The sequence below is a fragment of the Netta rufina genome (genome assembly GCF_964035555.1).
Source record: "Netta rufina genome assembly, chromosome: 7".
Taxonomy (NCBI): domain Eukaryota; kingdom Metazoa; phylum Chordata; class Aves; order Anseriformes; family Anatidae; genus Netta; species Netta rufina.
Genome location: NC_140130.1, coordinates 538820 through 552771, shown reverse-complemented (window position 1 = coordinate 552771; position 13952 = coordinate 538820). Strand labels below are relative to the sequence as shown.

The window sequence follows — 13952 nt, the reverse complement described above, 5'->3', positions numbered from 1 at the left end:
CAACAACAACAACAAAAACAGGAACTGGTATCAGCCTCATACCATTCTTAGATGCTATAATCTCAACTATCTATTTTATCAATTAATATAATTTTTAAAAATTGAGACTTTAAGACAAACAACATGGGGAGAAATTCTGGATTGACCCGCTGACACCAAAGATTCACTTGACAGGTCAGTAAGATCACCAGACTGTTAGTTAACCACATAATGCAAAAGCTGCCATTGCCAGACACACTACCCCAGAAAAAAAAGCACATGGGATACAGGATGTGCCTCACCAATTGTTTTCTCGAAGTTTTCTGACAGTGGAAGACTAGACAAAAGAGCACTGAAACTTTAGACAGAGCTGGAACAAGTGTAAGCACCTGTCCTGAATCAAAGCACTATGAAGGGACTGTTTGGTGGTATTCTGACTAAGCAGATTTCACTGATATAACTAAGCAAGCTCTTTCTTCTCATTAGTTATGATATTCAGTGAAACTGAGCTTGGCAACTCAGTTTTAAGCAAATAACTTAAGTCAGATGTAACTGATTCTATACAGTTCCTTTTCCTAAGAGAAAGCCTCTATCTGGCCTCCTGCTTGGCTCAATAATGATCAGCAGCATATTTCTCTTTGACTCCTTTGCTATAACAGAGACTCCCTGGATTTTTCTTTCCCATTACACCTGCTTTCCAACAAAGCCCAACACCTGAGTTCTTCAAACCTCATCAATAAACTCCATGGGACTTTGCAACTTATCTTTTCATAGAGAAGATATTGTTGCAAGTGAAGTAGATAGTGGCAGCCTAGCACTGTCCTACTACATTAAAGAAGTACGGTTTCGAAGAGATTTCTTTCATTCATTTGAAGAAGAATTATATCATGATAGACAGCATCCTTCATCCATTGGTTTCAAAGCATGATACAAAATTTAATAATGAATAGGGTGAGTTGCATCACTCTTGTTCTTCAGGGAATCCTAAAGTCATAGACAGAATACTCTCCCAGTATCCTCCATGCTTCATGCTCTGTACAATTCTATTTGTTAAAAAAAATAAATAAATAATCAACAAACAACAACAAAACACAACCCATGGGCTTAAGGCACACAATCAGATATTTTTGCAACTTCCAACTTGATTACAGGACAGGTGCATAACTGTTCATGAGAGCAATTTGACTGCAAAGTGATTTGGCCTTTGCAGATACCAGGCTTCAGCTCTTCTACATGACATTTCTGTTTTGTCTATGCTATTCTAACAGGATGCTTTCTTAGCATGTGCCCTGCCTTTATGAAATAACAGCTGTGTGCATGTGATCACTGCAAAGGAAGCAACCCCCTTCTTTGTGACACTCTAGTCACCATTTCAGATCCAGGTGTCATTTCAGGTTCTTAATGATCTTTTAAGCTCAGACTGAGCTGGAATCCAGCCACATAAGAAAATCACTTCTATCTCATTTTCCATCCAGGCTAGTGGCAATTATATTTTTCACTTAAAATAGCTAGGACATGGCTTCCTTCCTAGGGCAAACTGCAGATTCATCTGGTAGATTCAACCTCTCATAATTTTCCCAATAATCTCCACTAACAGTGGATTTTGGTGAGCTTTGTTAATCAAGGGGTTTGTTCATTTTTATTTGGTTTTTACCCTTGGAAGTGGTCTAATTATAAGCGGAATTCAAATGTGTTGTTCTGTCTAATAGCCATTCCAGTCTGCAGCAAAATATGGAAAATTGACTTTTCAAATACTGTCAATATTTTTAATTATTATTGTCTTCTGCCTATGTACCTACTTCATGCTGGAAAACACCAAAAATATACACACACATTACTTAAATGTATTTTGGTGCCAACATATAACTTTAAAATGTTTCCTGTTAGTGGTTATATGGTTGGAGAGCTCTATTTATATTTTTGTCCATTGCAGTCATTAACATATTAAAAATACAGACATGCAATAATCTGATAGCATGCCACATAGATGTCATGCTCAGAAAGAATCTTCCATTCCAAGAGTTGTTACCTATGTCTAATACTGTCTCCATTCTAGTAAAAGGACACTGTCCCCAAATGGAAAAAAAGTTTTGTTTTGTATATATTTTACCCAAATACATCATTTCATTCACTCACACAGCAAAAGATACGGTACTGGAGCAGGTGTATTCAAGAATGCTTTCCTTGACACCGGCTCACACTGATTATAGACCATACCTTTTTTAAATACCCATTTAACTGTTTCCCATGTGGTCTAAAAACAAAGTCCTGAATTTAAAAGCATTTCTGCCAGGAACTGGAACATCGACAGGCAATTTCTGCCAAGTATTGTTATTTCAGTGAATTAGCGAGCTTGGACAAAGAAGTTTAATCAGAACTCTGATGCCCTTTTGCATGTATCTTTCCAAAAGAGTAAGCTGAGGAATTAAGGTTATCTTTTTCTTTTTTTTTTTTCTTTCCTTCTTTCTTTCTTTTTTTTTTTTTTTTTTTAATGTATAATGAAGTTAAGGAACTAAGCCAAACCAAGTCAGACAGCTTGTGGCACTGTGACCTACAAGTTCATGTCCCACATTTGAGCTGACCACTAAGAAATCTTCCCATTAAATTTGTCTTTTGATAATATGAACAGCAAGTATTTATTGGTATATAGTAATATACTCTGGCATGAAATAGCAGAAGCAAAAGCAAAACCAGAGTTATTTAAAATTCTATTTCTATTTCTGTTGTTTAATATGACTAAAGAAAAGCCATGCGATTTTTCTTAAATCTACAGTTTTGTAGCATGACTAAATAGTTTAATACCTGCATTTAAATGTCCACCTTTTGACACACTGAATATAAGCAGAGCAAAATACAGATGAGGGTATCATAGTTACCCTGGGTTTAAAAATTATTGCTCAAATAATAAATTCCTTCATGCACCTACATGTATTTGAAGTTCATCAAATGATATGAAGCAACACTAATGATTAGAGGAATTAAATGCATTTCAAACACTGCTGAAAGGAAATTGCAGAGTTTCCATTAATGTACAGCCCTTGCAACTGTCCCTGACACTGAAATCAGACTAAAAAGGAAGAGATACTAGATATCCTTTGTTCATATATTTATGAAAGCCAAGATGACATCTACTTGATTTATTAGTCAAAATAATTGAACATGTATTTTGGCATTAATATTAGTATCTTTCAACGGGATTTTGCTAAGCAGATATGATGCTGAAATGCAAGTCTAACACCTTGCAACAAATTCTTCCCATTTTGGTGTGATTTTCAAACATCATGATTGAAAAATATTCCTTAGAGTGGGAAAGACAGTCAGACTGACACTTTTTCTCTGGATTAGTGGGTTTACTGCCTTTGCTCCATATTGATGCAAGAAGGAATAGCAAATTATCTTGATCTTTAGATTTCCAAAATGGTAAGAAAAATTTCAGGTTTTTGTTGTTGTTGTTGTTGTTGTTGTGTTTGTTTGTTTGTTTTCAAGTACATCCCACTTGGTCATAAGCTCAGAAAATCTTGACCTGCTTCAGTATAGAAATAACTTTTCTTCATAACATGCACGCACATAAGCACGGAATTCTACATTCATCATTAAGTTATAGGAGCTTTGATGAAAACTCCATAAATAAAGAACCACTGGCAATATTTTCCCCAACCATTAAACAAAACAAAGAAGTTAAAGAAAAATGTATCACACATTTGCAACAACAAAAAAAAGCATTTCTAAGCTTGCTTACTTTTCAGTTATTGAGTAAAATAATTCAGTTATGGTTTTCCAATGAAAGCATACAGAACAGAATATTTCAATTCCCAAAGCAAAGAACTAATTTGCAGAACTTGAGCAAACAGGGTCCCTGCTTCATTTCAGAAAAAAACACCACTCGGGTTTGGTTCTTCATATTTCTTCTATTGTACTCCTCTATGGTTTAAAAATTGATTATAGCCATTTCCTATAAGTTCAGCTATGTTTTTAACCATTAATAATGCAACTTGTTGATTTTTCAAGAAATGCATATATTTTTACTCTCGATATCCATCTTGGACTGAAAATTACAACTAAAAATGAAATTGATTTATTATTTTGAGGAAAATACCCTAGATTTTTCTTCAGTTTGATGCAATGTATTTATGGGATGAATCACAATACTCTTTTTCCAAATTATTTTACCATGACATTCAATCCAGTCAAGCAGTAAGAGAATGTTAAAGCAAATGTAAATACGCAAAAATTGCATTTTACCCAGAATAAGGTTAACTATTACTCCTTCACTTTGGCAGGTAACAAAGGATCTTTAGTGATCATCAGTCTTGCATTTCAGCTGAAAGATACCTTGGCAACACAGATTATTCTGAGTTACTATACCCAAGTGCATGTTTATGAAGTGCTCTGACAGGAGGCAGGCATCTGTTTTATGTCTAAACCAAGACAAATTAGTTAGTTATTTTTCCATACGAGTAAAACTGATTCAATTACAGTAGTAACCACCTAAGTACATTCTCTTCAGTACATAACTTTTACTGGCATATCATGCAACTTGGCAATATTCTTACAGGTGAAAGCAGCAAACACTGCAGACCTCTGAAATGCAGTTTCTTTTTGCAATGATCAAGAAGTATATGATTTCTCATCATGATAATGATGAGATTTCATCTAAAAGTAACAATCACAATTCAAGCATTTTATCCAACTTCAAAAAAGGGGTTTCAACAACTTTGAAACATATCACAAAACTACTTACAGTGACTTCTACAATCTGCCTCAGAAGTACTGGAAGAAACAAGTATGACTAGGAAGCAGATGATAATTCAAGAAAATATACATGTAATTCTAAAAGAATGAAAACATACCAACTGACATAAATGAATAACCAATGGTAAATGTTATCATTTTGAACAGAATGTTTCTTGTGAAATACAGCATGAGTGTAAACCATTAATTCTCCCTTCATTCCAGCTAGTTTGGAAAAAAATTGCAGATTGCTCTAAAAAATATGATCCTGTCATAACATATGCTAAATAACAATATCATTCCACATTTACATAAGATCTTCCTGCCAGGGATGAAGATAATCTCAAAGCTGTTTATAAGTATTATCTAAACTAAGCCTAATCACGGCCCTGCAAGGGCAGTTGTAGGGTTATTGTATTCTCTGTATTCATGAACAGACAAGAACAAGCAGGTTTATATCCCAAGAGATCAATGCGAGTTAGTGAGTTGCCAGGAACACCACTCTAGAGCCCTAACTCTTATTTTTGCTCTCACAGATGGATAATTAAACTTTTATATTGTAGTGAATTCATCCAATTGCAGAAATACAAGAATTATGAACCAGCACAGATGTTCAGAAAGTTACAGAAAGGCTTTCATTAATAACAATTAATAATGTAGATGATGAGTAGAGAGGAAATTAATGTAGACCTGACCTCCTTTCCCACTTCATGTCTCTTCTACTGTGATAAGCATAGTTTGCCACTGACAATTACAAACTAGCTCTGAAGAGATGGTCTCTCCAATGCTTAGGAATGTATGATTTCTAATACTATGATTCATTCAATTTCTTGATGTTAGCAGCCAAATAATTTTGTTACAATCCTTTTCTATCAGAGTTCAAAACATTATACAAAGCAGATAAATGCCCTCAATTTCATGCTACACTTGGGGACAATGAGCCAATGAAGCAAAATGACTTGATCACTCCCAGCCACTGCTGGGAATGAACCAAAGGAAAAAAGGAAACTTAAGATGAAGACAAAAATGTGAACAAACTTTACTCATCCATGCCCCTTGTGGCACAAATGGTCTTCTCTAACCAACACAATTCTATGATTCTATGTGGGTTAATAAATAAATAAATAAATAAAGGAAAAATAAATAAAATTTAAATGAGAAAAGACAGAGCCATGTTGGTAAGCTCTGCCTTCATAGGAAGAGCATTCAGTGGTAATCCAGCAATTAACAGCAACCAGGGCTGGTATTGGTCTTGATGCACACACTCTTAGCACAGGGAGCAGGCGTGAGAGGTGAAATGAGAAGAAAGGATCTTATATCAGCTACTAATTACAACCTAAAAATGCTTTGAATATAATAGGCCATTAGCCTCATTCCAGCTTTTCATAGGCTGTACCTGCATGTTATACCAATTTTTCCAGATAGTTCCACAACCCTCCACCCCTCTCCATGTTATGTTTGTGATTTTCATTCATTCTTTCAAATTTCATTCAATTTAAAACAATAGCATGGCATCAGCTGTTAAATTTCCTTACTTTTTGTCTTTTCAGTTGATTCTGTTCTATTTTATACTTTTTACAATTCCTTTATGTCTGTATCTGCAAGTCTGTGGGTATTTTTTTCCTTTTGTATTTATTTTTTAAAATATGCAGATGCTCAGGTTGCTATTTTAGAAGGTGTTTATATGCACTAGGAACATAAATCATACAGCAATCATCAAGTACTAGGTATTTAAGCTTTTTCTGTTTCTCTGACAATCTTACCCCTTCAACCTTCAAACACCCTGATTGGTCATCACATCAGTCTTTTTTTAAGCATGAATAGATCATATTTTCTTAACTTCCACATGCACACAGTGAATAGAAGGCAATCACCTCAGCCTTTTGTAAAACAAGTTGGTAGACCTTAAGTGACTTTCTCTGTTCTTTTATGTTTAAACCAAATAAATTAGAGCATTTTCTGACGTTTCCCTTTCATTAAAGTCTGCCCAAACAAAGGAAAAGAAAGCATATACAACAACAACAGCAAAATACATGAAAGCCACTACAAGGTTTTGCCACAAAAATGTGATGTTGCAGTTGTGGAAGAAAGGAGAACGTGTACCAAGAGAGGAAATACATATATTTACTTGCATAACTCAGTCACACCCAGGGGAAATTAAAAGCATTTATGGCTGCAGAAAGACCAGATCTGAGGGCAACTTTGAAGAGTCAAGATGCCTCTGCAAAAAGGCGCTACAAAAGACTTTCTAATGAACGTTGAGTCTTAGGGTACATTACAACTTTTGACTGGATTCTCTTTAAGTCTCAACACTCATTGTTACATTGCACTACCCTGTCACAGATCGTAAGTGCAAAGGCTTTTTGTAGGGTCAGGGCAGGAATGAACAGATACAGATGTTCTTCATACAGAGGAAATGAAAACCATGCAGAAAAGTACCTCTGTTTTGCACCAAAAGTGTCCCTCCACAGCTAAATCTGAGGAAAGGCTGGTATGGAAACAACTGACAATAAATCAGAATTGATCTCTCACTCCAGTAACATAAAGAAGACAAGCATGACTTTTAGAGCTTTTAAAAGTACTTCTGAGCTGTAACATATTTTTGCTGCAATAATAAAAAGTCAGGCTGTCAAAATAATTGAATACCAGTAGTTCCATGGTAGTTTTGCTCTGAGAAATATTGTCATTTCTAAGTTCTTCTATAGACTGCTGGGCATATGCTCTTGCATATTGCTGACTTTTTGCTCTCTATCTATTAGGCTAAGAGGATCGTTTTCAGAACTTCATTTTAACTCAGAGTAGTATTGCACAGCCAGTAGCTTTTTATCCATTTAGAATTATGCTACTTTTCATTTTTGGAACTGTGTAATGTTCTGCATTTAACATCCAAAGAAAGAGTTAAGCCTTTCTACATTAACCACCTAATCCCAAATTAGCAAATTAGGGATCAAAAGTGATCTGTACTATACCAATTTGGTCATTTTAGTCATCTTCCAATTTAGTCATTTTTCCCATTTCTTTGCCTTGTGGTCTCTTTTGTGTGATATGGTAGCTATCTCCCCACATGTGGATTACACCCCAATTTGGCCACTGTGCTGAACATACTGAAGTGAAAGCTTTTGCATATATATGAAGTGTACATTTTAAAAGAAAAAAAAAAAAAAAGTAATAATGTATCACATCATAATTTCCATGTAAGGTCTCAAACATGTTCTGAGTGATAATTATGCTGATTTTACTGAAAGTCACTTGGGAAATGTGTGTCAAAATGGAACTGAACTCAAGTTGCCTGATGGCACCCAAGATATGTGCTGGCAATAACACAGCACTGACAGGAGACTCATGCTTTTCTGTAGTGCCAGGTGGAAACACAGCAGGATACTCCTAAGCATCTAACATGGCACTGGATACTTCTGTTTTGCGTACTTGTACATAAACCTATGTACTTCTATTTATAAACACAAATTGCTTTCTAGGCCTCCCATGCCAACTCTGATTTATTACATAGGAAACACTATTTCCAATATGATCTTAATTTTTCATCACTCGGCTAGTATTCAGAACTCATTGTTCCTCACTTGCAGTACAAAACTTCTAGAAATCAAGTAAAGTGGACTGAGAAACAACCTTTTCTGGTCATGTCAATATAGGAGGGTGCCTAACAAATCTGAAGTCTTCAGAGACATTTTCTGGCAACAGAGGTTTTTCAATTATATCTCCTGGAGTTCTATGCATTGCAAATGCTTCTCTTCCTTCTTTTGAATTTCTAACAGATAGCACAAGCTTTTGGCTCCATGTCCAGAGTAGTCATGCCAAATTACACTCTGAGAGAATCTCAGGTTAAGCTATTCAAGATGATAATGTAAACACAAGATCTTAACTCATTTTTCCATTTAGGCTGGTATAATTCAGGTAAATCTAAATGAAACACATGAAGCAGTGGCCAAACAAAGAACAGAAAATAGCATAACAGTTAATTTTGCATGGAATTTGGCTTACTCAGCTCTACTTAATATGGGAACCACGGTCTGTATAGTATTAGTATCTGTATTTCAACCAGATGACCCGTATAGGGACATATTTTAGACTGGGTTCCAATCAAAACCTCACTGTTCAAGTCAGAGTTTCACTTCTTTTTGAAACATCCCCTCTGCAGGAACACGTTCTCAGTAGCCTTCTCAGCCCATGACAGTTATGTCAGTGACCCCGTGGAACCACCCTACTCCCAGTCTGTCCTTGCTCCACCAATCACAACTGACAGGTAATACTTTACTTCGTACAATATAGCATCAGCCATTTCTCAAATTATCTTCTCTAGAGCTTTCTAATTTATTTATTTCAGATTCTTACAGCAGTTACACCTTACACCTTTTTCTATTTGGGTAACTTATAATCTCAGTTAGCTTCCTTAATAAGACAAATGTCAAATCATTTTAGAAATAAAATACATGAGTAGAATTGTGCAGCCTTCACTATCATGTTCATAAGCACTGTCATGTCACTATATCATTACTGTACATTGGAAAACAAGTTGAAGGACTCCTCCCTACCAGTATAAAATTAGCTTTCAACATTTAAGCATATGAGAAATTAGAAAATATTTCTCTTATAGTAAATATCTTCTGTAGCATAGCTCCTATTTATTCCTAGAAAATAACATTTTCTCCTGTGAAACAGAATGTATATTATTTAGAGAAAAACAAAAAGAGAAATAAGCAGCATATCCTTACCCTCCGGACATCTTTGCCAAATGTTTCACTGTAGCTAGTGCCCAGTATTTCAAATTGAACATAGGGGTTGGCACCATCTTCTCTAAACTCCATAACACCAGTAAGCCCGGTTATATGGCCCTAGGGAAACAATTTGCAAAAACTTTAGAATAGAACAAATTTGCCTTTATAAACACTCCTTTCTACTAAAGATATGCCAAATCTGCTTTGAAAAATTTTACAGTGAAATCTAAATGTAGCAATTGCATGTTCTTCCATAGTTCCAACAGTGCCAGAAAAACTTATATGTATTTTTTGAGGAAATATCTCTTCACTAACATATCCACTGTACATCTTGTCAAAAAGTCATCAGGTCTTTTTCTCTAATAGTGACAGACACCAAAGAAAAGGAGGGCCTTGGTGCAACATGAGACAATGGCCTTTCAGTGTAACTGATGGCGGTGGGTTGAGTCTGGTGTTGAATTCAAAGGCATGAAAATCCAAGCCCAGAAGACAGAGTAATGCCTTCTGTGCTTCCAAAAGAGGCATGAGGAAAAGATCAAATTTTAAGTACTATTTTGAGTACTCTCTGAAAAAGTATCACTACGGGCTTTTGGGGGTTTGTAGCAGTAAAGCTTGAAATGACACTAAACTTTGAGTTAATTTATCAACAAAAGATAGTGCCATTAAGATTGGTCAGAGCATAACACAACACTTCAATGAAATTGCATCATTTTATTAGAGCAAAAATATTTCATCGATATATATGAGTAAACAGGTTGTTTCTTTTCACAAATAATTGCTAAAGTTATCATAGGATAAAATTAGTACTGTTTTTCCACTAGTATTTGTGATCTAATATCTTCTGTATAAGAGGCTACCATGCATATACAAAGTCATAGTACTGTCCGTATCTGAGTAATTCAACATACTGCAAGACAGTGTAATTGCTAGTGACAACTTAGCTAAATCACATTGCATTTGCTCTGGGCTACAGCACATAAATGGATAGTTACCAATGCTCAGCTAACTTATGAAGCTAGTTGAGCTGCAGTAAATTGAACCTAAATCTTAAACCTTATCATTGGCTGGCCCCTCAAGCTCCTTAAGTTCTTTTGAGGAAATTATTACGACAAATGCACATATCTATCTGTATGACTGCTTCTAATCACATTACCTCCACAGAAGGTACCTATGATAGCAAGAGAAGTAAAACACATATCACTGGAACACAGTGTGTGTTATTTGTTTGTAATAAATCGTTGGCTTGTTTAATAACAGTAGATCATTTCTAGTAGTTGTAAATCACTTGCTTCTAATAAATCAAAGAGAAGTTAAACAGAAGTCAAAAACCTCTTAAACAGCTAATCTCAAGAAGAACTGGAACAATTCTTTCAATTGCTCAAACAACTGTGGTTTGTCTATTCTCACCTTCTTAATAGTCTCTAGCATGGATCGTCCTCCATTCCAAGGTTTGGTGGATTTCCTCATGCAATTCAAACTTGCCATGCTGTGCCATTTCCTGTCCTCCAGTTTTCTGTGGAAAGCATTGGCTAGCATGAGCACACTGTCATACAGGTACAGGTTGGAAACCTGCAAACAATAATAAGAATGAGCCTCTCTGTTTATTTAAGCATTGTTTAAAAGAAATTGTAAAAACAAGCAAACAAACAAAAATAAAAGCAAAAAGACAAAAAATATCATCTAGGCATGCTTGAGATCTTCAACAGTTAAGGCAATTCAGACAAACACCAGTGCTCACTCCCACCTTCTCTTTTCAGCCTGGCACCTGGGCTCTTCTGGCCAAGGGACTCTGGTGCACTTGCTTTACCTGTGCATTACCTACCCTACTGCAATGCAGTGCTGTAAAGATGTAAAAGATTGAAGCTCAAACATAAACTCAAGCTCCAGAAGAAGTACAACTATCTATCAATAAAAGACAAAGATTACTACTTTGTCAGTCATTTCAGCAAGGAGAAAATGATGGAACTGAATTAAGCTCTTAGTCTTTTTCTCGTTTGTGCAATCTTGGTAATTTCTAGCACAGCAAAATATAATACTAATGCATCTGTTTTGTACGGAGGGAAGAGAAAGAGCAGCATTATTTTGGCATCATCATCTCTCCACAAAATCTAAAGGAGACTGGTCACTGTTCTACTTTCTCAGGAAGGATTTATTTCAGCCTCCCTATTCTCCTTATGTGAGAGATAACAGCAGCAATAATTGACAACAAAGGTTCCAGTAAGAACAATGCACTAGTAACATCCAAGCATTCCTTTTCCAAAATTTTCCAAACCAAGACACAGCCATGGATACAAAATCAGATCTTTGACATGTGGCAGTATCCACTGTAGGTGGTAAAATTTTAGCAGTGGAAGTTGTTGAGAAGGTGCTTGGAAATAAATAAATAAATAAATAAATAAATAAATAGGTGCTCTCCACGTGTTTGCAGCATTTACAGGCACTCTTCAAACCAATGCACAGATTCAGGGGTCTCGATTTACTCTTTGCTAAATTCAAACTACCAGTTAGCATTAGGTGCCAGACACGGCATTTTTTAATTTTATATTGAAAAGATACTCATCTAGCTTTAGCCCTGGTGATCCGTGAATTTGCCACTAAGCATTTGGATTTCTCTAATTCACCACAGATGATAGTGCCTGTTGAACTTAATGCAGCTAAATACTTCCTATAAAACATCACTCAGCTGTAAAGCTTAAACACATAATACTGTTGCATCAGTGTCTAAAAGTAAACTTCTGATACTGTGTTAAGATCCTAATGTTAAGTCATAAATGTTCCATGCAATCTGGAGATCAACATAAATTGAGAATTTAGTCACTTTGGGAAGTTTTCTGGCATAAATTAATCCAACCAAAATATCTTAACAAATATGTAAACAAAATCTCATTTTGGAACAATTAAAATAGGAAGAAAATACACACAAAAATATTGAGGATACCCACCTATTTAAGTGACTATACACAAACAGGGATCTTAATGCAAAACCCATTTAATACTATCACTGAGAATCTCACCCACTTGGTATAGCTAGTTTTAATGTCATCATCTTTCCTTCCTTTTCTCTCTAGCCTTCCTGGAAAAAGAAAAAAAAAAGGCAAAAAAAAAAAAAAAAGCCCACATTCCTTATATTCACCACTTGCTCTTGTTAGTCCTTGTCCTTTTCAAAGAGTTTCCAAAGCAGCTAATATCCAGATCTCCTCTTTTTAAGAAAAGTATGTACTTGAAGAGTTAATATGAGCTCCAGCAAGTAAGCTGCTAGTTTTGTTAAGTCTCTTTTGGTCTACTGCATTTGTCTCCCTACTCCACAGATATTTTCCAAACAACTTTCAAATAAAGGAACCAAGCAAATCCTTATTATTCAATAGGGCACTTTTCCTCTTCTAGTCTCCACTAAACAAACAAAACCAACAACAATAACAACAACAACAACAACAAAAACAAACAAACAAACAAACAAACTTGCTTAGAAGTACATTTTACATATAAGGAAAAAGGAGATTTCTTTTTATGCCATTAAAGACAGGATCCTCTTCACTCCCACTGAATTTGATTAAACACACTCTTTTAACTGACAACTTATTGTCAATTTGCTGTGGAACAGCCACAAACCAGAAATGCTTTGTATTTTCACAGTTTGACACTGTTCTTTTCCAGCTCTGGGAAAATGCAGCCTCATTCCTGAAAACAGTTTGCTAGTAGGGAGTTTTAAGGTAAAATACAAGATGAACTTGGGTGCAGTGCTTTCCTTTTCTTATCTACCTTTTATGATACGATTATCCAAATATAAGGTACTAAAAGCTTGAGAAATATTTTTGACTATTTTAGCGACCTTGCATGCAACTCAAATACTCCACGCTATATAGCAAAACAAAACAATCACTTCACACAGAATCACACACAGAATTATAGGCGTTGGAAGGGAACTCAAGAGCTCATCAGGTCTAAGCCCCATCAGTCCTGAGATACTACACCACCTACCACAAGCAACACCACACTTGTGTGATAGCTATTGGTCTCTTGGTGGGGACATGGGGGTGAGTTTCCTGCTTTTGAGGAGGGGAACAAGGGTGACATGGGTGCCAAACTACTTGTTTACCAACCTAACGCATATATTTTAGTTAGTCCCATAATGGATTTTGTTTCACTATTGTTTTCTTTTTTTCATTTGAAAGAATGATATAAAATAAGTGACAGCACGAAAGGGTCTGCACAAGAGGAGTTTCACACTGCCTCCTTCCTTCTGTCATGAATCTATGCAGCAAGACAGAAGTAAATGTTGCAGGGGGCATAGCAAGTTACTATTTTTTATCATGGAAAGACTACTCTGCTACATCATGCTGTGCACACTGATCCACTGGTATTTTGCCACTCCAGTTCCACTGCAAAAATTAGTATATGGTACTATTTAGTATCAACAAAGTACTTCTTCTCATATAATCATACTCTAAGTATTAGTCAATACTGACATGCATGCATTTGTAAGTTTTAACTTTTATTTTACCCATTGCT

The 13952-nt window shown here is 35.6% G+C and overlaps 1 protein-coding gene across 1 annotated transcript in view; it reads right to left on the bottom strand.

The window, feature by feature from the left end:
- GRID1 (glutamate ionotropic receptor delta type subunit 1) overlaps window positions 1–13952 on the bottom strand; it is a gene marked incomplete at both ends in the record, with an annotated part of 531319 nt that overhangs the window by 87454 nt on the left and 429913 nt on the right. The window contains 2 exons of the mRNA XM_084290039.1: window positions 9441–9560; window positions 10851–11012. Coding sequence (XP_084146165.1) covers window positions 9441–9560; window positions 10851–11012 — 282 coding nt within the window. The remainder of the gene's footprint in view (window positions 1–9440; window positions 9561–10850; window positions 11013–13952) is intronic.